Source organism: Pelecanus crispus, chromosome 7, assembly GCF_030463565.1.
Source record: "Pelecanus crispus isolate bPelCri1 chromosome 7, bPelCri1.pri, whole genome shotgun sequence".
Taxonomy (NCBI): Eukaryota; Metazoa; Chordata; class Aves; order Pelecaniformes; family Pelecanidae; genus Pelecanus; species Pelecanus crispus.
The window spans coordinates 17,993,530-18,019,762 of record NC_134649.1 but is presented as its reverse complement, the minus strand read 5'-3'; the positions used below and the strand labels follow the sequence as shown (position 1 = coordinate 18,019,762).

The window sequence follows — 26,233 nt, the reverse complement described above, 5'->3', positions numbered from 1 at the left end:
TTCTTTGGTGAACAGTAGCACTGCAGAAATAAACAAGGTCCTCTAAGGGAACTAGATTAAACAGTAACATTATGACAATATTTACATACCTGCATTTCTGCTTAAAAGAGCAGACACGTGCACTACTTAATGTGCCACAACAAGCAAACGTTCAGAAAGGGGAAGATGGCATGAGGGAGGAAAAACTAGCAGAGCCAAAGGCTTGAAAACAGGCATAAAGGCAGCAGGAGATACATAGCGACTAGCAGGAAGTCTCCTGCTATCCTGCTGCTACATTTTCTGCCTTTCCAGAGGGAGTGCCGAGTGTTCTCTTGAATCCCCTCCCCGCTCTGGTAAGCAAGCAATCCACTAACTAAGGAACAGAAGGGGGGGGGGGGGGGGGGAAGCTACTTTACTTTTCATTTTTCAGTTACAGTAACTCAGCCACTACAACAAAAAGTACTCCTAACTTTTAATCCAGTCCTGTATAATAATAGAGAATAGCAGGAGTGTTTATTCTCACAATCATTACCTCTGTAAACTTTACTTTATCCAATTTTGTAACATCAGGAGTTGCAACTAGGTTTAAAAAGTGAGTTCCTATGATCCCAAAGAGCTGTAGGTTTTTTCCCCCTCCACATTTTGTGCTCTAATTTCAATGGTTAGGATGTGCTACATTAGTGCTTGTTTCTTTCAGGGTTCACGTCTCCTCAAAGTGTTGGTGCAACTTAATTGGGTTATATTTCATTCAAACAGCTTTTTTTCTCCCTCCATTCAGTACCAAATGTTACTACTTCGCATTACAAATTGATTCAACTCTACCCCCAAACTAGATTTCTCTCCAGCTTTTAAAAAAATAGACCACATATATATTAGAACAGTAACGTTTACACACACAAAGCCATCTTTGAAACAAAACATTTTGCTTGCTGAACAGCTAATGAATACTGATTTTCTTCCCTATTTCTGATGCTCTCATTCTGTCTTAGTTTTGGCAAGAGCTTCTCAGGCTAAACATCTCGTCAACAAGTGAAGAATTATCTCCACAAGTAAACTTCTAAAAGAAAAAGCTTTAAGTAGCTCCCGTTCAGAAAAAGGTGTAACAGGAATCCGATAAAGGACTGCAGAAGTCACAATTCAGATTTTAATTGAAATAGGCTGCCTCATTTGTATCTGCAATTATCAATGAAGAAGTTAACCTGACTGGCCCATTTATTCCATTTGTCCTGGCAACACCACGCAGGTACAACACTCCATCAGCAGTCGGAGGCACTTTCGCACAGCACAGTTTGAGCTACTTGGCTAACGAGGTACCAGGTTTCAATGGCCCTGAGTTCTTGCGCCTCACTGTTGGAGCTTGGTATACAGGACACGGTGCAAACACACCAAATGGTTCTGGATACAGCAGACTGGTAAAACCCGGTTTAACCAGCTAAGCACTGCTCCCACTGGGTCTGGGAGAACTGGCAATCCCAGAGTTGGAGCGGGATAACAAAAACAGCTAGCAATGACTAAGAAAAATGGGAATGGCCTACCTAACATGCTTCCGAGAACTGTTTAAAGACTTACTACCCCACAGAAAAACAAGACAAAGCCCCAAAAAAACCATCCACAAACCCACCAGCCCTTTCTGAAACTGGACAGGGTGCTCACCGCTCAATCTACTGGCAGGGGCTGCCATTTTTAATGCCTTTTGCCCTTCTGTAGGAGCTCAGTCTTTCCACTTTCTCTGCTTATTCTTCTCCATTGTCTTGCTCACACTATCTCCTCTGCTCATCTATTGCTATCACCTCCCCTAGATTTTACGAATACATTAATTTCAAATTCACAAGACTTGGAAACATCAAATATCCATTAGTTAGACAGCAAACCAAGTAGTACGTTATTTTCATTCTTTCTGCATGCCCAAACAGTCCAATCAAGAACACTGAAAACAGTTCAAAGGCAGCCTGAGGTAAGTTGTTGGCTTTGACACAAACTGCTGATGTTAGTTTCTCATCTGTAAAGAATTGCATCCACTCACAAAAGACTGAAGTTTGATGAAGACCCATGAAGGTACTCACCCTACTAAGCACTGACAAGTGAGGCACAAGAACTAATACCATCAGCTGAGGTCCCTGTTGTGATGCTGCTCTTAGACCATACTCAAAGTACTCTATTTTTCATGCAACATTTGAATTTAAGGAATCTTGTACAGACTTGATTCCCAAGTCTCTAGAAATGGCAAACACTGCTTGTAATTAAGGGGTGGGGGCAGACAGTGTAGGTCTACAGTGATGGTGCCAGCTCTGCTGACTGCTGGTGCCAAGATTGGTACCCCAAATAACATTACCCACCACTGATTTAGGGGAAATAAGGGTGACTCAGCAGGAACTGAGAAATACATACAGCCTAACACCCCAGAAACTAGGAACATATGAGAATACTAAGATGCTACAACCTAGGCTTAGAGTAACTTAACAGAGACCATTATCTTTGAAATGCAAGTGGACAACCGACAGCATTTGAATTTTACAAACTGCAGATACTATGTCTATATTATCTATGGTTTTCTACATGTATTAAGAATAAAAAGACAAGAAAGAGAATGATGGTATCATGACTTCAGTGTTGGGAAAAATATTTATTTTATGCTTATGATTTATTAAAATGAAGAGTTTCCTTAAGCTCATCTTTACCACTCTTATACAGACAATTAGTAGCATTCCCAGCTCTGTATATGGCAGGTGGATGTGTTTGTGGGTTGTTTTTTTTAAATTGTTATTTTTTAAAAGATAGTCATACATGAAGTTGCGATTCATCATTATAGAAGTAATGCAACTTATCATTTGCTCAGAATCTTGGAAGTATCAAATCTTGTTCAACATTTTCATCTTTGAAATTACCCTGAGATATAAACACATCAAAGTAAACATCCTTCCAGAAAGCTCCCTTTGTGGGCTACAAGAGTCCTTCAAACAACAAACATTTTTTGTTCCCCTCTTCACCACATTTCTTTCCCACTTCTTAAGGCTGGGTTTTTCATGTTCCTTTTTTAAAAACATGCCTTTTCTCATACAACTTTTACCTGCACAGACACATCTGGGCACATGTGCACATACATAAGATTGAATTTCACCAAAGGATTAATTCTGTACTTATGCATCAAGACTTTTTCCTTCAAGCATCATGAAGAAAAAAAAAAAAAGCAGCCCTGCTGGCTACCAGTTTGAGCAATGCCATCATGTTTCCAAATAGCATCACTCAATTTACCTCTACTGCAGTTGGAAAAGCTGTTAGCAGCAGCAGCACTGGAGCCACCCACAGGCTTGAGAAGACAGTTCAGGTTCACATTTGGAAAGATTTAAACAGCCACAGAAATTAGTATTTTATGCCTAAAGTAATGCAAGGTTCCTGAGGTCAAGTTTCTTGCAGAATAACACTTACTTCCTTAGACTTCTACACCTAGCGGAAGAGCACGGACTAAGGCCAAAGCTCCTACGTATTCTTGAAATCAAAGCCAGAATAGCTTCCCAATGTTTCTTTGCAAGTCTAGGAGGACTTTACAGGAATTACCTTTCTTGTTTTCACTGAACTGCTTTTCATAAGAAGTGTGTCAAGAATGACAAGTTAGATTAAGCCATTGTTTGCTCAATTATGATCAAGTTTTGACACGAGGTCAAAAGTGTTTTCAATCACCTTATTTCTTAGTAAATTCAACAGTAATTTCCTGTAAATAAACACTAAGTGTTAAGTATCTACTGTTGTTACACATTTCCACGCATTTCTCACAAAGGACAATGAGACTATTACATTTTCAGAGAAAATCATATTTAGGTATCTACCTTAGAACAGGCAGATTTTCCAATTTTCCTCTGGCCAACACAACAGTAACCTACAGTGGGAAGCAATAAAGTACTTTTAGTATCTTTACAAACCCGGTTTTGCGGATCAGCATTGACAGCTGCCCTGTAGACAATAAAACGAAGCAACTACTTCTGCTACCTCAGGGGTCATATTGTTTCTATTGTCCACAAAACACAATAGAGAGGAAAGCTATCTGTGGTGGATCCAAGTCCCTGCTCTAACCCTTTCAACCACAGCAAGCAAACTACAAGAAACTGAATGACCAGATAAACTCAACCATATAAAGAACACTATCTTTGCTCCAAGCTTGCAGCCTCATGTTGTAGCTGTTGTGTACACCTTACTTCCAATAAAATGCTGACATCTAAAAACATTGCTAGTTGTCCTGGTAAAATTTTAACAACATCACAAAATAGTTTTCTTATTCAAGACATTAAAAAAAAAAAAGAGAGAAAGAAGAACTGGTAAGGGCCCATATCAAAAGAAGGAAATAAGTTTATATTTAGAGTCAATCTCTTTGGAGGGACACACCAGACATTCATACGCCTTATCTATCTTGCTGCATTTCTATTTGGCTTCTAAAATTAATTCTCAGTTATTCTTGGGGAAGTCCACTTCAGCACTAAGATGCTACTGAACGTCAAAGTTTTAAAGGTTAAATGCAGAATCAATACATTTTGATTGCACTTGTGGGAACAAGAATTAAAAGTGCTTATTGTAACAATTAGCATCTGCAACTGTTACCCAACAAATCTGCAGAAATTCTTGTATCTAGGGGGTGATTTTTATCATCCACATTAAAAAAAAAAAATCCAAGTCAATATCCAAAACAAGCAGCTTCCTGAGAAAGATCAGAAAAAAAACCCACATCTTCCTTTGCCAGCCCAGAGCAGGGAATGAAGAGGTCACTTCCCTGCACACAGCATCTTTCAGCACTCAGTTGGAGCAGTGTGTTGTTTCCAACACTGGCCAGAAAGACCTCCTACAGACATTCACCTTTGTCCTTGCCTAGTTAAACTACAGCCACCTTAAATTCCAACAGATTCCCTCCAATTGTCTTATCACAAAACCCTTCAGTTGACTAAAAAAAAAAAAGTTTTTTTCACCAGCTATTCCCCTCCAATTAGTGCAATGAGGACAGAATCCTATTATCAGACTGATTTTATCAATTGAAATGAGAGCTTTGTCTTACATAGTCTTTATACAACATATGCAATGCACCATATCTACAGAGTACCTTAGAGATTTTTGAGCTATTTCAAATACTGGAAGCCAACTACTAGAGCAAGTGTAGCCAGTCAAAGAGGAGGGTACTTCAAGGCAGGATAAATGCAGCAAACTGCACACTGCTAAAGCTGCCTGTTTGCACTCAGACCTGTGGTATCTCTGTACTAGACTTTGCAAACAGCCTGTTATCCTTGTTTTTCACTTGATCATCACTCTTTGCAAGGAGGAAAGACTGTTTCCCTGAATGCACTTCTGAGAAAGACTCAAGGGAAATCAGACAGAGCAGCTCAGGGACTGCTGCAGAGACAATTAACATGCTATTTGTTTATCTCTTTTACACAGCAATGCTAAGTGGAGGCGAAAACACCCACTAAAGCATTCTCTTGTGAGATCTGTACAAAACCAAAAAAATTCTCATTCATCACTGAAGCTGAGAATCCAGTCTTTAGTCTCACCTTCTGCCTAATTGTACATCTATGGAAGTGACATCACCTATTTTGGAAACAGAAATACTAACCTTATTCTCTCAAGCAGATGTACTAAACACCTAGAAGTAAAGCAGTAAGCACCTTCCCCCCCGCCCCATTTCATACATGGGCCCCCAGCATCTAGTCAAGAGTTCCACTCCTCCCAAACACTTGTCTATATTCAGCACGCCACCTCATGAAAAGCCTGTATTAAGACAGACACCATTATTAAAGCTAGTCTTCAGATGACAATGTGCAATCCAAGTTAAGAAAAAAGACATACAGAATTCTCAACACTGCATGTTAATAAAATGAACTTAATTTTGCTTAGATCAATCTAGAAGTACAAAGTCTCTACTACAATAGTACATACCTACTGACTGGACAACAGACATCTTTACATCACGAATAGCAACCTTGAGAAGAAAAATTAGGACTAAACTTAATTTTTTAATTTATATATTTTTAATAATAGCTAGGCTGTTTCACCATTCCACTCAATTCTCCCTATGCTTCCACAACCACATGCCACTCAATGGGATACTAAACACAATTTCCAGTGCTTCCTGCTCTAAAATTCCTAAGATTACTTGCTATATTTTGAACATGTAGATACTGCATATATCTAAAAACATCCCTTCTGCTAGTTTTCCTGATGAATTTCTGTGCAAGACATTTTTACTCAGACATTTGCACTCTGACTTCTGGGCACTATTCTCTCCAAACAAACAGACAAAAAAAGCTCAGTATTTAACTCTTCCTATGTAATACCCAACTTCTTATTTAGCATGACTCACTTGGCCTCTCAAGTCCAAGCCTCACACATCACAGACAGCTCTCTGATCTCCCAGGGTCAGAAAACCTTTTTGTCATTGCTGCTGCTGCTGAATACAAAAAACCAGTAGACCCTCTTTCCAGAAAAGCCCTAAACAAGAATGGTATGCAGAAATTTGGGAGGGATATTGCATTTTAGTGAAATAATTCAATACTGAATTATAGGTCCAGTTATACCTGAGTATTTACAGACGTGTTTATGATACAGCCCTAACAAATACCATTAGCCCTGAATGGCAGAAGGCTGACACTCAGGAATAAGAAGGCAAAACAAACCAGAATGTAAGACCCAAATGATCTTAGGTCAAGTTACTTCAGATGAAGAGTACCACCCAAACACGCCAGTACCAGTATCAGCCAGCAGCTAAGCAAAGCTTACTAGCTTCATGACCTCTATGGCATAGGAAAACTGTGCTTTAGAATTTGGGATCCTTGTCTGTTTTGCTTCTCTCCATTTTGCTTTCCAGCTGGCAGTGAAACCATATAGGATCACAAACTCCTAAGTGCTGGCAAGCAGCATTTCACAGATCACCACTCCAGACCAGTATGATCACAAAATAGAACAAAAATCCTAACAGAATAGCTAAAAAGCAAAGTGGTAAGCCATGTTTCTCCCCACCCAAGTGACATTGCCAAACGGAAGCACAGATAGCTTGCACTTTGCTTTTGGTTTTATTTTGTTTCAAGTCATTTCTCTACCACACTGACCTAGGTCAGTACTATTAGGACATAAACATTCCAAAATTAGAGTACAGTTTTTAGTATGTAATTGAAAGTACTTATCTTCTCTTTATTTAAAGATCAACTTTAGCTCAGATGTGATTTTTTTTTTCCATATCCTTTCAAAACCAAGATTTTCAAGAAACTCAATGTGGTAATTTAATTCTTTAAATCTCAGGATGCAACTTGAAAAGCACTTCTTTTAGCACAAGTAACTGCTTAAGCAGCACACACTGCCCTCCTAGTTTCCATCTGCAAAAATACCCCTCTCCCTCATATTAGGCTTGTGCAAGTGTTACACTTATTATGTGGTCCTTTCTACCTGTATCAGTTCCCCATCAGTTTCTCTCAACTCCACTGACAGCAGCTGCCAGGGGCATGATTTGTAAGGCAGCCCTGTTAACATAAAAGCTCCAACTACAGCCTCACATCAAAGTAAAATAAGCTATACTGAAGCATACAAGTGAAGCTCACTAAGGGTACACAGCTGTGACCACAGTTTCACAGCAACCGACACAACCTAGAATGGGAAATTCCAATCAGATATTACCTGCTTGGTTGGTTTGTTTTAAAACCACAGGGATAGTCAAATGGTGGTGCAGGCTGCCCAGAGAGACTGTAGAATCTCCATCCTTGGAGGTGTTCAAGACTCAACTGGACAAGGTCCTGGGCAACGTGCTGTAGCTGACCCTGCTTTGAGCATGGGGCTGGACTAGGCGTTCTCCAGAGCTCCCTTCTGACCTCGCTGTTCTGCAATTATTCTATAAACCAGATTTAGTGAGAACTGCTTTGAGCAGAGGGTTAGACTAGCTGATCTCTAGAGTCCCTTCCAACTTTAATTACTCTGTGATTCTGTGCAAGTCACATTTCCAGCACATTCCCGAAACCAAATCCAATCATGCAACTGCAGACACAGCCTCCATCCCTGCTCTTATACACAGCTCGGTGTTACTGTTCTGTTACTAAGCTAAGAACATTCATTGGAGTTCTTACAGTTTGTTTTTCCTCTTCGAGGAGAAGAGCACAGTACCAGTACCACAGAAAACAAACTCACACTGTATTAGTTTTATATAAGAAACCTAATCAGGCTTATCTACCCAAGCACTGCTTTTTAATTAAAAAATACAAAACCAAAATGCACACAAGTATAAGATACAGACACTAAAAAATTACCAACATGAAGTTAGCAGCAATCAAAGCATTCAAGCACCTCACTAAGCCAGAACACCTCCTACCTTGTTTCTAATCCAGAAAAATCATAACCTAGTTAGCAAGCACTGCACCATGTCAATTTTAGGTTGTTATACTCTGAAGATCTGTCAAACAAGAGCCTCAGGATATGCAACAGTATCCCACTAAGGCAGAGCAGGGTTGTTTTTCCCAAGATAGTACTCAAGGCTTTCAAATATCAATCAGACCCAATACATGTTTAAGAGCCTTGCATGACAGTTCAAGTTACAGATGCAGAATTATGGCCTTGCCATCTTCCAGCTTGACAATAAAACAAGAGCAGACATAGGTTAATCTCTCCTTAAAACGTGTTGGGTTTTTTGTTTCTTTGGTTTGTTCTTTTAAAGCCCACACAGCCGCAACAAAACAATACATTTTGTGGTTAATTTACCAAATTCTTCTGAAATTAAGATTTTAAATACAGGTACTCCAAACAAACACGCCTGGTAGAAGCAGTTGACAACTATTTTTGTAGCAGTTTTTTTCTCCCTGATATTTTCCCCCCTGAATCTCAGTATGAAGAAATATACCACTTTGTGTAGTAAGGTTTCCCTGCCTCCCCCCTCTCTTTTTATAGGTACAAAATTTCTTCTTCTGAACCTTAACCAACCACTCTTAGTAAGAGATTTTGGGTTGTGTCCTTCCCTACCTTTAACAGCCACACACACACAGATGGCATTTCTCCCCACCCCGAATTTGGGTAACTGTCAGTTAAGAAGATTCAATTTTAGCAGTCACATGGCTACTACAGCATCTCCAGAACACATTACAACTCTAAACTCACATTAACTTTACACATTCAAAGGAAGTAAGTTAGAAGCCAAGGATACAGAAATGCAGGAGTTTAAAAAAGAGGAGATGGTGAATAATGTTAAATACTACAGCTCTTTGAAAAAGTAACTTTTTGGGTTAGTTACTCTAGAGTAAGGAGGCAATAGTAACAAATACTGTGGTTAAAAGTGTAACAGGGAACACAACAGGTTTGTGTTTAGGTTTTGGTTGGGTTTGGGTTTTTTTTGTTTGTTTGTTTAAGCACAGTGCTTGCAAGTTGAGCAAGGAAGAAAAAAAGTACAAGAAGTCAATGGGAGAGAAGGAATGAGAATTAGAGCAGCATTGCAACACATGCTGGTCAGAGGCGGACATGAGATTTGCATGGGAGGACAAGGTAACAAACACTACAGTAGTGATTAACATTAATGTGTTGAAAAGGCTTATTCAGCTATCAGCAAGGAAAACATTCCTCAATTTTCTTATAAGGCAAGTATGGGAAGTGGAAAACACATCATTTTTCCTCAGCAAGAAGGACTATCCCCATCCTATTAAACAACGCCTAATTTTGTATTACTTCACCATGAAACGGAGTACTCATTTATCTAGTTTTCCAAAACAGGTACCTTGAAGAAGGGGAAGAGGCATCTGTTTAAGCAGGCACAATCTAGTAAGCTTTGACACTTTACACATTTCACAACAATTGTCTCCCAGTCTCCCTATTTATATGCACAACATGAGTCTGCTCCAGGATTTTCTTCCTGAAAAACTTCCTTTCCAAAGCTAACACATTAACTAAGTGATGCGAAAAAAAAGTTAGCATGCTACAGCTGTCCTTACATCCAATTACAAAACTGTATAATACAGCACTGACAGAACTCAAAACCAGGTAATGTTGTAAATTGAAGATGCAGAATGAAAGAACGTATGAAGAAATATTAGCCAATACTCCCGGTATTTAAATTCTGAACAATATAATGCAGGAGAAGAGAGGAGGCAAGAGTCCTCTCCTTTTTTATACCAAGCCATTACATTGCATTCAGTAGCCTGCAGACCTACTGATGAACTCCCACATCCCAAGGAGCATATTCCTACAGCTCATTTAACTGTTCATTTTCATTAGTCCTTTGCACCCTTTTGTCTAGTGTCTATGTAATAGAAATTGACTAAAATTATCCACTACTAATAAGAAAAATTGAAGTAATTGTGAAAGTTCAGTTTTACAAGAGTAGTGGAAAGGCACGAATGGGGTCTAAGAAAAAGGATGGGTTATTTCAGTAATTGTGTGAACCAACTGAGCAGGTGTCCAACAGCATTGCAGAGGCAAGGCATAGCAGCCAGAGGACTTTAAGCAAACTCTCCTGTCAGAACAAGCACAATCATTAGAACAGCACCTTCAGGCTGCTGCTTGACAATACAAAGGGTTATGAAGCAGCAAAAGCCTAAGCTTAAGGATACTCTCATCCTCAGGGCAGAGTATCTCCTTCATTTGCAAAGCTACTCTGAACTGAATGAAGGAATCAGTCTGGCATTGGTGATGGCTTTCTTGAGGTAGAAAAGATGCAGGCAAGAAGAGAAGCTAACAAAATAAAAATAGAAGTCTCTTCTGGTGAACCGGTTATTCATTAACTGGTTATTCATTAATTCATTAGAAACGTCACCCATATAACAACATACATGCAATCACTTTCATAACCCTAGCTGCTTTAGCAGGTAACAAACAATTGCTTCTTCACCATTATAGAGTGGGGTTTTGTTGTTTTTTTTTTTAAGCTTAATCCTGGCTACACTATTAGATATTTGAAAGATATGAATGTTTCTCTTCAGAAGGCAAAAGATGATTCATTGTTACCAAAGAAAGACTTACAAACATGTTTTATTGGAAAACACGTGCATATTTTTCTACCTTTCAACTTACTATCCTTTGTCTTTTTCTAAGCGATCTGCTTCCTTCTCTTCAGGAGCCATGGCCACTAACGAGCACAAGATTAAGATAACAGCAGCTCCAGAAGAATCAGCAAGCAAGGAAGAACCAGCAAGACATTCCCACACTTTTGTTTCCCTTGCCTTAAAAGGACACGCAGCAGCAACAGGGACGCCCCTGCCACCCAAAACAAGCCAGAAACATCTTTTTACTCCCACCATAACTCATCTTCTTAAAAAGCAGCAATGAAACCAACTCCATTGGGGAGCCAAGACTAGACAAGAGGCAATAAAAGCAGGCCTGAGCAGCCCAGCACCAACAGCTGCCCTGATTACAACCCTCCTCTTTGATTTCCTACTGGCAGCAATCCCACCATTGGCTTTCACTATACCAGTGGTTCACCACCTTTTCCAATTTGCAGACCTCTTAAGAAAAGTTGGATGCGAATCACGATATATTAAACTTAAGCTAAGAAAAGCAAGCCTTTTTTAAAACAGCATGTTCTTGTTTTTTGAGGTTTGGATTTTCTCTTTTGTAGGCTGCATCCCTACCCCCACTCCAAATAACTATGCATTCCCATGAATCTCAGACTGAAGAACTACCCTAGCCATTTCTCACTCACTGAGTCAGGAGACAACACCCAGTCTCCTTCCCTTCTGAAGCCAGGGTAGAAGAGACATTGGCTACAGCCACTAGAACAAAATGACAGTGTAATTACTGGACAAGAGGCTTTAGACAGGCTTCAAATTAAACTCTGTAGGTATTCAGATTTACATAACCATCATGCCTTTTCCCATCCCACCCTCCAGACATGCAGCTAGGATTTTCTTTCCTGTTTGCACATCAAAGCAGGGGAAGGGACAAGGGAATTAACCAACATGCTCAAGAGCATTAATTGCTGACCAGATCAGAACTTCCTAGCAGCACGTTGCCTTTATGCATACAAAGCAAAACACCACACTTCAAAACCAATAAAACGCCCTCTTCTCATGAAGAGCTATTTGGTAGACTTTCAGTTATTCTGACCATTGTAGGTGAACTAAGACTGAATTTTACATAAAACTTAGTATGCAAATTTAGAAAGCTTTGTAAGTAAGGAATTACTAAAGACGACAATCTTTCATATCAAATAGCTTCAAGGCCTTTCTTCTGCAGTTTGAACTTCACCTTGTACTTCCCCAGTTGAGCATTTAAGGTGATAAAAAAAGCCAAAGTATAACTGAAAGCACAGTTCCATCAAAGGAAAAAAAAGCCACACCCAGAAAGCCAAAGGCTAACCTTAAAAATGGTCACAAAGCTACTTTTGTATTTACATCAGCAATTAAAAATAAACTCATTTAAGTGGAACAAACTGCCTCACCAGCAGCTTTAACCACATGACACTGTAACTTCTCTTCCCACAATTTCAAGTATATCAAGGATACAGGATTATATTCTTGACCAAAACTGCATCGTGTCCATTCATCACCACTCTGGAATGCACATTCCCAAATAGGCGAGAAAACTATGTGGGCAGAAGCTATCAGGGCTATTTTGAAATATGCACTGTGCTTCTATCAGAACTGCATCTTCTAACTACCTGGAACCATATTTAAAAACAGAGACTTTGCAAACCTAAGGCCCTTAAACAAGGGCAAACTTCTCCCTTTTTGAAAGTTGTTCCGATTGTACTTTAACTTAAAAACTGCAAGAGTCAAAACTACAACTGGACACTCCAGTTTGCAAACTGAAAATTCACTCAAGCTTACACAACCTTTATCTCACCCCTTTATTACTCCAGCACTCCTTGCTCCTTGTGGTACAGAAAGCTGCTCCACTGACCTTCTACATTCTGAATGTCATACATTCTAAAAAAATAACAGAAGATTACAGACCAGGGGAAATTACTAGTGTAGAAGTTTAAGTCTTTACCCATCTGTTACCTTGTCTCTTTAAGCCTCACATTCTAAAGCAAGTTAAGGCATCAATTGACAAATTCACTTGAAGAGCAACAAAGTTCAAAAAGAAACAAGGAAGAAAGATAACAGAAATCCCACTTAGCTGTATTTTCCCCCTCTGCATATATTTGTTCACATTGCTGCCTATTAGCTCCAATCTGTTCCAAAAGAAAAAAAAAAAAAGGTAATCAACAGCAGAAGTGCTTCTACACTCCTGCCCTACTTGAGGCAGCAGCCCCTTGACTCTTGAGGGGGAAGGCGCACATCAAAACATAGTGTCATTTAATTTCACAGCTATCATATCAATAGTGCAGATTATTGATGCATATACTTAATATATTTAAACATTGAGACCAATGCCACTGCAACACTTCACACGAGTGCAAAGTTTCTGCAGGGTTCAACTTCTTCCTCCAAACTGGAGGGAAGGCTGTTGCAAAGCATTAAGTACAGGATAGCTTAGTATCATTACTTCAAATAATCTACAGTCCCACATACCTACATAGTACACATCATCACATCAGTATAATTAAACACAAAAATCAGTATTACTTTGAAATTATTTTCAAAAGCAGTATTTTAGATTTACTTATATTTTCTTTATTTTTAGGACACAATACAACCACATTTTCAAGACTTTTTTTTTTTTTTCTACTGCTACTAGAGCTGGGTACACACTTTTTTCCAGATGAAATCTGAGCTTCTCATGTGAGCAAGTGATAAGCATCAGAACATGTATCTGAAGTTTGCACTTGGAAGTCTGCCTAAACAAGTCTGGTAGAACAGTACAGCTGACTGAATTACAAAGCATTTTTGCTTTTTAGTGGTCTTGCTTTGCATTTGCTCCATAACACATCTACGTGGCTCCTCCATCCCACCAAAAAGTTTAGTCTCCTCCAGCACAAGTTAAAAGAACATTTAGCATAAGCCATTTATATCAGTCTAAGAAAAAGCATCCCACATGACCAAAAGTAATGCTCATCATTAAGTGAGCTTCAGCAACCTTCGTAGATTTGTTTTCAAAATTGAGAAGTTTGCACAGCCTACAAGCACTCACCAGGAAAAAAAAAACCCACACAAAAACAAACAATGCAAATTACTGAGGTATTGAAGAAAGCTACAAATAAAACCCAGGAAATACAGGCAGCAGTTTGACAAGGAAAATCTAGACATATAAGCACTGTAAGTAACACTGAAAGCTTTCTGTTGGTAGGTTGAATAGCAAGAGGATGTCATGGCATTTTTAGGAGAATTGTCACTACAGTTAAACTGCTGGTGGTCTCCCTGTCTGTACAGGCCTGAAGACCTACCTTCATTCTCAGCCTACGAAGCTAACAACTGAAGTACCTAATACAGACACATAACTGAAATGATTTTCTATAGCAGTCAGTTTGATACCTTTCATAAACACGCAAACAAAAACAATGAATTATGTTCAAATACATTGTTCTGATTTTGCACAGGTAAGACACATGAAATGAAGAATCCCAAACTAATCACTGTATAAAGACATGTCCATAAAGTAATAGTGGATGTCATGGCTTCAACTCAACTTTGAAATAACAATCAACTGTGCAGTAAGTAACACAAGCAGAGAAAATACATGCTTGGTAGACAGACTTATGAGAAGCTGCTCTTTCTCCCCAGGTAATCATCATTTCATAAAGAATAATTCTTGATTGCTAGCCAAGCTATGGTGAAGATGATGACAAGCATGTAGAGTATTTCAGAAAAGGAACTCTGAAAACAAAGACTAAAAATAAAAGCCTATACATAACTACTCAGACATGCTACCCATCAAACCTACCTCTTAGCAAGTATTTCCCATCTGTGCTTAATGGGCAGATGTCTTTTTCATTTACTCAGCACATTTTTTGAAATGAAAAAGCATGAATGACATTCTAGCTGTTTATCCCACCAGCTGGAGAAGAAACTGGATACGCTCTTGGTTAACAGCTGAAATGCCTGTATAATTTTGGCCAATGACCTGTTTATCCTAGGTTACAGCTACAGTTCATTCAACTGTTGCCCAAAAAAATTATCAAGTTACATGCCAACAAGAACCAGATGCTGGAGGGAGAAGGAAGCAAATGAATCACCTACAAACCTGCAAAATCAGCTAGCCTTTTTTTCTGAAAGGAACATCTTTCCTAAATGAGTAAGAAACCTCAAGAGTTTAGCTTCAGTACACCAGACAAAACTGTTCGATGAGTCAGTTCAATGGGAAATACTATCAGGTTGTCATGGTTTGCAGAGAAACCATTTAATCCAGAGTATTCTTTGGAAAAAATCCCGAAGACTAAATAGGTGAGGATAAAAACAGAGTGAAAAAGTTGGTCAGAAAGAAGGGATGAAAAATGAAACACTACTTCCAGCAAAGACAGCTGTAGTACAGTCTTTTTTCAGTAAAACCAGAATTGAACAGCAAAAGAAAACTTACTGTAAAAAAAAGTGCTTTCAAAGCTTGACTGATTTAATATTTGTACCTTCATAGTCATGCAAGTTTTAATAATTTGCAAGAGAAAATTATGTGCAGTGACAACATCTAAATTTGTACTTCTTGTATCAATGTATTGATTTAGTTGCATCTTTTCCACTAACTTTTTGTAGGTTCACCTTCAGAAGTCATTACTTTTGAAATTTAATCCTCTAAAAGATACTGTAATGTTATCAACGGGTATAGTAATGTATCTTTTTTGCTTCACTGTGCCATTTGAGTTGATCCAGATTAATAAATGTTAAACTGAGCCATGGAAAACATTCCTCCTCTCTGGAAGTTAAGGTGCAACTACAAAAAGTTAATTTGAATATACACGAAGAACAAACTTTCTTGGCCTACCAATCACTACAAAGACTGCAGACTTTTTTGCCCAGAGGAGTAAGAAAATACTGACTGTGGAATTACACTGTTTAGTTAGTTTCCTGCTGTAAAGTCATTACTCATTCTGTCTTCTTCACTGCATTGCTATAGCAGGCAAAATGTACTACACTCTTTTACAACTTCAAATTTATATTTTAGTGCACTGTCACTGTATACTATTTAGCCAAATAGCAAAAGCAATTTTAAATACACCAGCTGCTTATCCCTGAATATGCACTATTGCTTCAAGAGATTTTAGGCACAGGTTGTGCATGTTTTGCAGCTACTAGAAATGCAGTAAACACAGGTGAATACCTGTAGTCACACTACCCCCAACAAGGAAACAATGACGCCATGCTGCACAACAGAAGCTCAGTCTTAGAATTATGTAAGACTTCATACATGATACACATATACAATATCAATCAGATGTTACTGCTTAGTTTTCCACCTCTCAGCAGAATAGAACAGAGACGCTTTGGTTTTGATCCAAACACACTGAACTCAAACAGGCTTAGGATCCGAGTACAAGTAACCAATGGATTATATTAAATATAAATACATTCCCCAGAGTCAAAGGTCAAATCGTGAATTGGTAAACTTTGCCCTTCATAGGTAACGGACTGTTATGCTTCTTACTGTACAGGCTTACTTGGATTAGACATCCACTTCCGGCAAATATCCAGCACCTCATTTTCAGTGAGAATATGCATTCTCTCTAAGTGTCTTTGGAAAGCAAAAAACAGTTTATCCTTGTAATATTCTAGTCAGGCTACTGGAATTAAAGATTTTATATGTTTAGCTTATTTTTCCTCTTCCTATGACCCTTGCAAGTCAGGCACTACCTGATCTAACAACTATTAATAAAATAAAATGAAAGAGATTAAACAAAAAATCAAGTCAGTTTAATTTTTACTCATGCTGTAGTCCTGCTTCTAATACTGAAGAAGGCACTGGCATTATAGTTACCGTGTCTGATGCCCATTAAGCATCACATACTCAAAAGAAACATTTACTTATCAGCTTCTTCCTATTCTGTGTACCAATTCAAGAAAAGACATTAGATTTCAAACTTCTATACCATATATGCTACATTTCAGGAAACTACTTTCCACTATTGGTCATCATCAATAAAAGGGCCATTGTTTTTTAATCCCTTCCCTCCTCTGCTTTGCCCAGTCGCACACACTTTCTCCCCCTCTAATCCACCCACTCTTTAAAGCCACCACATCAACTTTTCAAGGCTGCTTGTTTGTGGCAGCTCTGAATAAACCACACAAACCAACTATTTCACACGCATACGACTATTTTTGAAGTGAAAATTAACGCAAATACAATTTAAATGGAGACAGGTCAACAATTGGGCCCAGATAAGAACTGTGTGTGTAGTCAGCAGGGGAGAAGTGCTGTTATAGAAAATGGGGGCTAAAAGCATGGAATGAGCGCCAGCTTTGTTCGCAGTCAGTAGCCTAAGTGCCTATCAGTCAGCAAAAGCATTTTTAAAACAGCTGCATCAAAGCTTTCTGCAAGTTAGTCAGCATGTGACAGGCCAGCACATTACAACAGTGCCACAGCAATCTCTGCATAATAGGAGTGCTCAGAGTGACCTGAAAGGTCAGTGTTTTCAAGCATTCCAGTAATCTGTAAATTGCCTTGGCTTATCGCTTGGAAGCAACATAATTACATTGCTTCCAGGGCTAGGACAGTAAAGACAGATTTTAGGTATTATGTTTTGGTCAGCTACATATTAACCTCTACACTGTAAGTATATCCAGGAAATATGGACTAACGTACAAATAAAAAATAATGGAACATCAAAATATGGAAAAAATCTGCCTTCCTGATAGAGGGAAAACGATTTACTAAGTTTTGTAACACTGTGTGTAGTATTTTATCAAGTATAAGTATCTTTGAGGTTTTTTTATTTCTCTAACAAGTGATCCAAAAAATTTAAAGTTATTTTCTATAAAACTGATTTTTTGAATAAAGACTGAAACTACTGAGTAAATTAAAAGGTCCTGTTCTAGAAGTTAAAAGGTAGAGCAAGCAAAATCCAGTTTCATACTAAGCATCCAGTTCCATTTGAAAAATGGTACTTTCTATAAAAGAGAAATTATTACTGCCAGCTATAAACATCCCAAGCAATTTACTCATAGCAAAGGAAGGCCAGTCATTGACTTTAATCAAAGATTTGTCTAGAAATAGGAAAGAAATTTGATACCTCAGTCTATCTACCTCACAACATTAAAAGCTTAGTATTTCGTTGCCAACAGCTTAATCAGGACTGTAGTAAGACTCAAAATATTTCAACTCACTATTTGACTCATGTGCTTCTCTTCTGTCATACACCACAGCATACAGCACACGAACCTGATCACAAGGCTCATGGAACAAGCATCTGTATTTGCAGCTCACCACAGTTTACTCCACCCTGTCCTGCGTAGCCCTTTTGCTGCACAGAAGGCCACCGTCTGCTTACTCTACCACTGTATCACTAATAAATCTATTTCTACAACTTCACTCTAGGTGACTTCAGGCATTCTTCATTCACACAGAATGGAGTAAAAATGAGGACAAATACAAAGAACATCATAAAAATTCTCAATTTTAATTCAATCGTAGAAAACAGGAGAAAAAGCCCATACAACAGTTCTCTGACTGCTTGCTTTTGTTTAAAGTATTTTTATTATCAGTAACTACTTAAGGCACGTTCCTTTTTTTTAAAGGGAGATAGTCCACGTAATCAGAAGTTCAGGCTAGCAAAATGCACACTGCGGAAATACCACATTTAAGTTTAAAAGGCATCTCCTGCCTGTTTGCATTTTTAAACTAAGATGCTAGTGCAATTTTGAAGTACAGGACATAAATCTCACATTGTTGTCAACCAAACTAAGTTTATAGCCAAAAAAGATAGTCCTAGCATTATCAACAATCCAACAGACTTAAAAGGTATCCTCATAATGCTGGCAGAAAAAAGCAAAAAGCAACACCACTGGTCATTCTGAAGGAGCAAGGATCTCAGCAACTCTCAACCACTGGCTTCCTACTATTGTTTACACATTTTCCCAAGATAAAGAGGCATTTAGTGATTGCAGATAAACAGAAGTAAGAAAACCTTTTAAGTTAGCATTGGTTTATTTCAAATGAATCATCTCTGACTTTATACACCCTCAAAGGCAAAGAGAGTTCTTCAAAACTGAAAGTCCAAACATACACTTAATGTATATTTCAACATCCAACCCCAAAATTCCTCTTAACAAGCAGGACAGGCAGCCTTGAAATCAAAAATTACAAAATTTCATTTGGAACAAGGCATGTATTGACTACATAATCTTGTATTTCAGATGGAAAATTTAACTGGAAAAAAACTCATTTGATAAAGAACAGAATGGGTTCCTGGCAACAGCATACCAGCAGAGAAACTGGGACTAGTGCACTATCAAAGAGATGTTTCTTGGGAACACTGACTCCCCTCTCCCAAGGGGAACTGCAGTTTGTACTAGCTAGAAAGTAATTCCCTAACTTTTACTCTCTTCTTGCAGTGGGGGGGAACAGACATTAATTTTCAATCCTATTGGTAGCTCTTCTCAGCATGCAACAGCCCCCACCCCAGCTCCTCCCTGGTATGAGGAGGGCAGAAACCCCAGGACATTTGAGGAAGCTGACAAATACGATTTTTCTTTGTCCACATTTTTAACATTAGAAATATTGCCAGAATTCACAGAGTATTTGGGAGGTGGGAGGGGTTGCACCTTCAGACTGTTGGAGTGGTGTTCCCTCTCAGCTGGAAGAGAAAGACATATTGTGAAAGTGAGTAATTCTGAACTACCCCCCTTCCTTAAATACACTTTTTTAGCTGGAGAAGAGGAGGACTTTCCTTAAGCCAGGACATGTAGTTTATGAGAACGATTTTCCATTTCACAGGAATTGTTACTATCTTTTGGACTAATTCAAACTATCACTCTTCGCACAACTGGGAGCATTTAGGTCAGCGTCTCCTCTCCGTGAAATAGCACGGTATTCTCCGAAAGGTGAGCTCTTCATTTTACTCCACTTGTAATTCAGGTCCTACCTACATGAACAGTTAAGCCAGTAAGATCAAAGACTTTCAGATGATGCTCGCTTTGTTGTCTATTTACACAAGACTCACGAAAAGTACAGATATGTATTTAAGAGGATGCCGCTTGCCAAATTATCCTTGTACTCAAGATTCTGCCCTTTCCCAGTTATCTGGGAATATATTCGGATAAATACTGTAACTGAAGAGGAATACTCAAATTAGCACGTGTGACAATTTCCATTATTTCCAAATGCAGTACAAGAAAGGATAAGCAGTAGGTGCATTTCAGCATGTTTTGTTTACGGCTTCTGATTATTTCTCATCTGAAGTCTGCATTCTTACAGGTTTTGAAATACTTGCAGCTTGCTATGGAAGGTCTTAGTATCTAGAATTTCTGTATAGAATCCTAGTGTCCTTCAAACTGTCCTTCATTTACTTTAGGATTTAAAAGAGCTTTTACGATTTTCTTTTCTTCTCCCCATTGCCTTCAGCCCTCTCTTGCAGAAAGCAGAAATAAGCAAACGAGCTCACATGATAGCTACAAGAAACAATACTCCTGCAACTTGAGCAAAACATCTACATTTTTATTATGGCTCTTTCAGAAGTTAGGTCTGATACTATAGTCTTCAGGTTTTTTAACAGTAATCTTTAAATGCTATGCAGTTAGCCTTGGTGAGACAATTCTGTGAGTAAGGCTTAGTCACACAACACAAGGTTTCACAATAATTATCTGGAGAGTCCAGACACCTGAGCTTTTGTTTCTTTGCTGGGGAGGGCAGAGGCAAGAAAGGAGAGGAAGAATAGGTAGCTGACTCAGGATTAAAAACTGTTTGCCTTTCACTCCCTCTTCCCTTTCATTCTCTTCTCCTTCAAATAGCACCTAGTATTTTCCTCCCTAACTCTCTTTCTGTAGTTCCTTTCCTCCCAATATAGTTCTCTTTTGGCTTAGCCAACAGAAGTTTGCACAAAAATCCAGGAAACGTAGACAGATCTTTGGCCTCTCTCTGGTGAAAGTTAATTTGAGAAACCAGATGCCAACCCTTCATTCAGAAGATGATGGAATTCGAACAACTCAAAGTATTGCATAGACCTAGCTATTCCAGCTTCCCCCTCTTAATTCCTAAAAGGCAATACTCTCTTGCAGTAGCCTGGAACATGTTTGCTATTTATTAATTTCTGAATCCTCCTTGCTTGTAAAGATCAACTTCATCTGATGCACTCTTGGCACCTCCATGAAGGAGAACACACTGATGCATTTTCAGTTTCAGAGATGTCCAAGAAATATTGAGTGGCAAAGACAATGTTCCACCAAGACACATAATATAAGAACAACTGGGGTTGGTGGGGGGACAGGAATGGATGACGACAACAACTTTGCAGTGATACAGTGCCTCTGTGCCATTCACTTCAGAAGATAACAGTGCATGGGTTTATACTACATTTATGTAAGATTTGCAGATCTGCTGCTGACTGCAACAAACAAAAACTTAAAATTCTGATAAAGCTGGTGGTATACAGTCAAGAAGCTTCCTAATTGCCGTTAAGATGGTATTTCATGGCCCACTTACCACCTTACAGATAAGTGATACGTACTTTTCAGTCTAACTGGTACTACTACACCTAAGACATGTAAAATAGGGGGGTCACCAGCTGCAAGATGAGTATAATAGACTAAATATTCAGGGTTGCATACTGACAGGGTATTCAAATACTTTTACCGATAGATGCCCTAATTTAAAACTCAGCAGTTTCCTGGGCAGCTCTAGGCAGCAGTTACAATCGAACTACCAACAATAAACAAACCACACTAAACTACATGAGCAAGATTAGAAGAAATAGGCTGGCATACTACAGAGTACTTCTACAGCACTGTATCCGATTCAGATGAAACACGTTCTTGGTTCAAGCCATTAATATGATTTTTATAAGCCTGCAGACCTTTCTTGTACTCCCTAGCTAAAGGCTCCCTGTTTCAGGAGCATTAATCCAGTCTCCAATATCCATAGGGGGTAAAACCCGAACAAAATACAAGTCCATTTAGTTCTCTCGTACAAGATTACCCTCCAGGAGTTTCCATTCCTACATAGCTGGGTTATTAACAGAGGGTTTTATCCTGTATGCAATGGCCAATCACCTTCCACAAATCAATTTCAATTTTGAAGGCAACACAAGTTCTTTTGTCAGAAAGTCATGCCTTCAAGCTTGGCTTCAAGATCTTAATGCCCACTGGAAACACTATTTCAGGCAGTCCAGATTTACAGGAAAAGCCTGTACCTTTTCCACCTATGGAACACTACACTGGAAAACTACTTCATGTGGAAGCATTCATGGGCAAAGGAGTATTTTCCCAAGTAACACGTAGGGACAATGCTGGGTCAAGCGAGATAAAGTTTTGAAACAAGCATCCTGTGCTGAGAGGGTTAACATGATCTGGTCTTCTCCCAGATTTAATTCTGGGGAAGCCAGCCACCTAAAATCAACATGAATTACAGATTTATTATGAGTCTTGGAATTTGTTCAGATAAACAATACTTGGCATACTTAGCCCCAGGTACTGTCCTGATCCCATATTAGTTACAACTGACTAATTATTTGATATCACATTGTCAAATATCACCTTTTAACTCTTAAGGTTACTTCTCCTAGAGTTTTACAGTTACAGTAATTCCAATTGTTACTTTCTATTAGAAACAACGAATCTTTAGATGGCATAATTTAAGCCTATTATATTTTCAGTGAAGCTGAAAACAACTGCACAAATATTCCCTCCTTTACTTTTTTTAATTGAGACTTTACTTTTTTTTTTTTTAAATCATTTTATAGCAATGTGTGCCAGGTCAGTCCTTTTGCAGACTCATGTCACCATTTAAGTAATACAAAAACTGACATCATTGTTCAAATTTCACAATCTGTCCCGTTTCATTATGTTACTGCTTCTAGTTATAATTTAAGGTTATTACTTCCTTTTAATTAACTCTATTTAAAAAAATTGAGCTGTGTCTCTTCAGCCACAAGTTAATTCTTCATAATTTTTGTATTATCCAACTTCATAATGAATATAACAAAGTCATTAATGCTGTAGCAACAGCAACACTGTTGTAGCGGCTATGGTCTAAAGCAAGATAATCAACAAGGTTTGTAGGAAAGGGCAACAGACTTTCTTTCAGCTACACCAACTCTTCTTAAAGAGCTATGTCCAAAAGCTTGACCATATGCTCCAAAATGTATTATCAAGTCTAAAAGACACTATCTCTTTCTCTGTGCACCTTGCTTATTTTATGTCCCAGGAGGGGTAGAGGGAATATTTTCTAATTAAGTTCCTAAGAAAGAACTCAAATGTAAAAGGCAGCAGCAAGGAAGACGGAAGAATGCTCTTCAGTGCAGTACTTACTGGGAAAAGGCTTGGAACTATAAATCAAAGAAACTGCCCACTTTTGCTCGATTTCTGGTTTTTAGCATATCATTACTTTGCATATGTGGGGGGTGTGGTGGGGAGACAAAAAAAGACTATCAGAGCAGTACCAAGTTCTGTTACTGCTTCCTCTGCTACAGAATACTAACAAAACACCTTATGATGAGTTATGCAGGCCAAAAAGGGTCATAGTATGCTTGCCCACTTCTCATAAGAACATGAACTTCTCCAATGCAACACTCCCTACTGCTATCATCTTACTGAATTGAGCCTGCCCTCCCCCACCATAAAAGGACAGAACATCTGTTTATAATGGATTAGGAAACAAGAATCCTATTAGAGATTACCAAATACCCTTGAGAAAATAAATACTATTTTAACATAAAGCCAATATTTGAATTTTTAGCACCTACAATATATTCAATTTTTCCAAGTGTCTAAATAAAACCTGATGTGCAAAGGCAAGAAACAACTCTAAAGATCTACTGAAGATCCTACAGAGTTAGGAATAGCAAACATGAGCAAAGTGCCCAGTCCTGCACACACTGGGGCAGTTCTCCAAACCTGCAGTAGCCCGTATACATAGCTCCAACAGCCCACCAGGCTTGTGGCTTAAGGAGTTATCTAAGGATATACCACAGCAGGAAAATCCCATGGATAACCAAGCAGACACCATTGTCCCTGGACAAGTCACCACTGCAGCCTCAGCAGCACTTGTTACTCTGCAGGATCCAAGGGACCCACACTGGACCTTACAGCATTCAGATGAACGTGTTCCTCCATTTTCTCAGATCCTTTGCTGAAGCATGTCACAGCCCCTTGAAACAAGGGCACCCCTATATTTATGAGTGTAGAGCGCATATTTGAATAAACTGTCCCTAAAATAGCATAATTAGCAAGACAAGACAATGTTTTCATTTCAGGACTTTTTGGACTCAGCATAAATACACTGCACAGGATCATGGAACTCATTTTAAGACTTCCCTACGGCTGTTTGCTTAATCAGTACATTCAGTGAAGAAGTCATTAGCAATATATTTGCCTGAGAAAACACTGAGCATAGTTTGATATTAATTTTTGTTGCTTTTACACTATGATAACCAGGAAAAATTTGGGGGATATAAATGACCGATGTCTTTCTTGACCAGAGGGTAGTTTGCTGTACAGATTACGTAACATCAGACATCCTGTAAACTTAACAATAAGCATTTGCTTCAAATACTAACCCCTAACTAGAATTTGACACAGTTTTAATAGGCCCAATGTTTGGTTTATTAATTTTGACATAGACACATATACAGCTCTCCCCACACTGTGACTGTAATCCGATTTCCCCCTGAACACACAAGAGACATCACATTTCCTCTAGTTATAGAGGGCAGGAGAACAAAACAGAAGAGAGGATCCTATTTCATACTGCATGCAAGCTTCTTGGCATGGCCTGTAACAAAATGGATGAACAGTTGGGTCCTTGGTCAGAACTTCACCGATGGATAACAAAGTTTTTGGATGAGTGCTTTGACCTGAGAGAGACAATACTTTTGCACAGCATTTCAAGTAATAAGACCTAAGTATTCAGCACAATTCACAGCCTGAATAGTTCACTAGTTACAGTTCTGTTTTCAACTCAGTATCTTACACTGAGGACTTGTTATCAAGTGTTTTCATGCATCCCCACACCACAAAGTTTTGACCATGATGGTAGTGTCAATGCGGACATCTATATTCAAGCTTAATGGCCACTCTTGACTTCAAGCACCAATTCAAAACACCATGTTTTAAGCCTTTTTATGCATAGACAGAAGGCCAGTATCTACTCTCATAGTACATAAGTAGTAGTACAATGCACACATTAAAATACCTATGACATACAACAACCCATTTCTAGATGTTTTCCTTGCAACAAAGATTAGCTAGCCGGTCACCGATAAGGTCTTACTGATTTTCCACTCTGTAAAGGTGGAACCAGCTCCCAGACACAGTCAGACTTCAAGCTCTGTTTATGTTGCAGTAATCTTTATGCCGCATGTTGAACCAGAAGCAAACTCCAGAATATACTTCATAACGACCTACAGAGTGTGGAGCTCATGGCTCTTCTCACATTACAACAAAATTCATACTGAAAAATGCACCTAAACTATCATTTGGTAGCTGAAGTTGCCTATAGTCATTAACTGTAACAGTCAAAGAATTTAAGAAAATCCAAACCCAAAATATAAGTTATATAGACAATTTCTTCTTTGAAAACAAAACGTTATTTCCTAAGCTCCAAATACAACTTACGGGAACACTATCAAAATTAAATGCAGTCAGTTTACAGGATCTTTTTTCCCCAAGTACAAGGTAGGTTCTGATGTTAAATCAAATCCTCAGCTTATTTCTATATTTGGTGTTAATTCCCCATATCCATTTTCTATGTATTTATTTCTTCTTTGTTGTTATAGTTGAAGAATCTCACCAACAACCTGAAAATTAACCTAACATTATAGTGTTCATATAGACTTAAATGGGAAAAACAAAATACTGTTCCAAACGTAGCTATCTCCTAGATCACAGCACATTAAAAAAACTCTAAAAGCTTACATATATATTCTCTAGAAGAAAAATACATTGATGTCTCCAAGTAGGATTCAGGGTAGAACACTAACCCACATTTATGAAAACTATAGGTCACTCCCTCTAGCAGAGGAAAGCAAAGAGTCCTTGCAATCAGCAAGTCTTGAACTGTTAATGTGATCAAGTTCTCAACTTCTGACTGAAGTGGTATATCTATTATATACGTGCCTGGAGCTAGAAAAACAGAACAACCAAAATCCAATTAATTACAGGACTGAGGTGAAAGACTGGGAAACATTCTTTATGCACATATTTAAAACTAGAAGGAAGTCTCAAGAACTCAGGTTCAGCATTCAAAAAGGCTCAAGGATTCAAGAAGTCCTGTCCCCACATTTGGTTAAAAAAAAAAAATA

General features: G+C 38.5%; 1 protein-coding gene across 4 annotated transcripts in view; it reads right to left on the bottom strand.

Annotated features, from left to right (window-relative positions):
- TJP1 (tight junction protein 1) overlaps positions 1–26,233 on the bottom strand; it is a 198,704-nt gene that overhangs the window by 45,784 nt on the left and 126,687 nt on the right. The window contains exon 1 of one of the 4 annotated variants that reach the window (XM_075714666.1): positions 6,382–6,398. The exons of the other annotated variants lie outside the window; for them this stretch is intronic. Within the exon in view, the coding sequence (XP_075570781.1) occupies positions 6,382–6,392 (11 nt within the window). The 5' untranslated portion in view covers positions 6,393–6,398. Of the gene's footprint in view, positions 1–6,381; positions 6,399–26,233 lie in introns of those variants that run through there. 4 annotated transcript variants of the gene reach the window in all.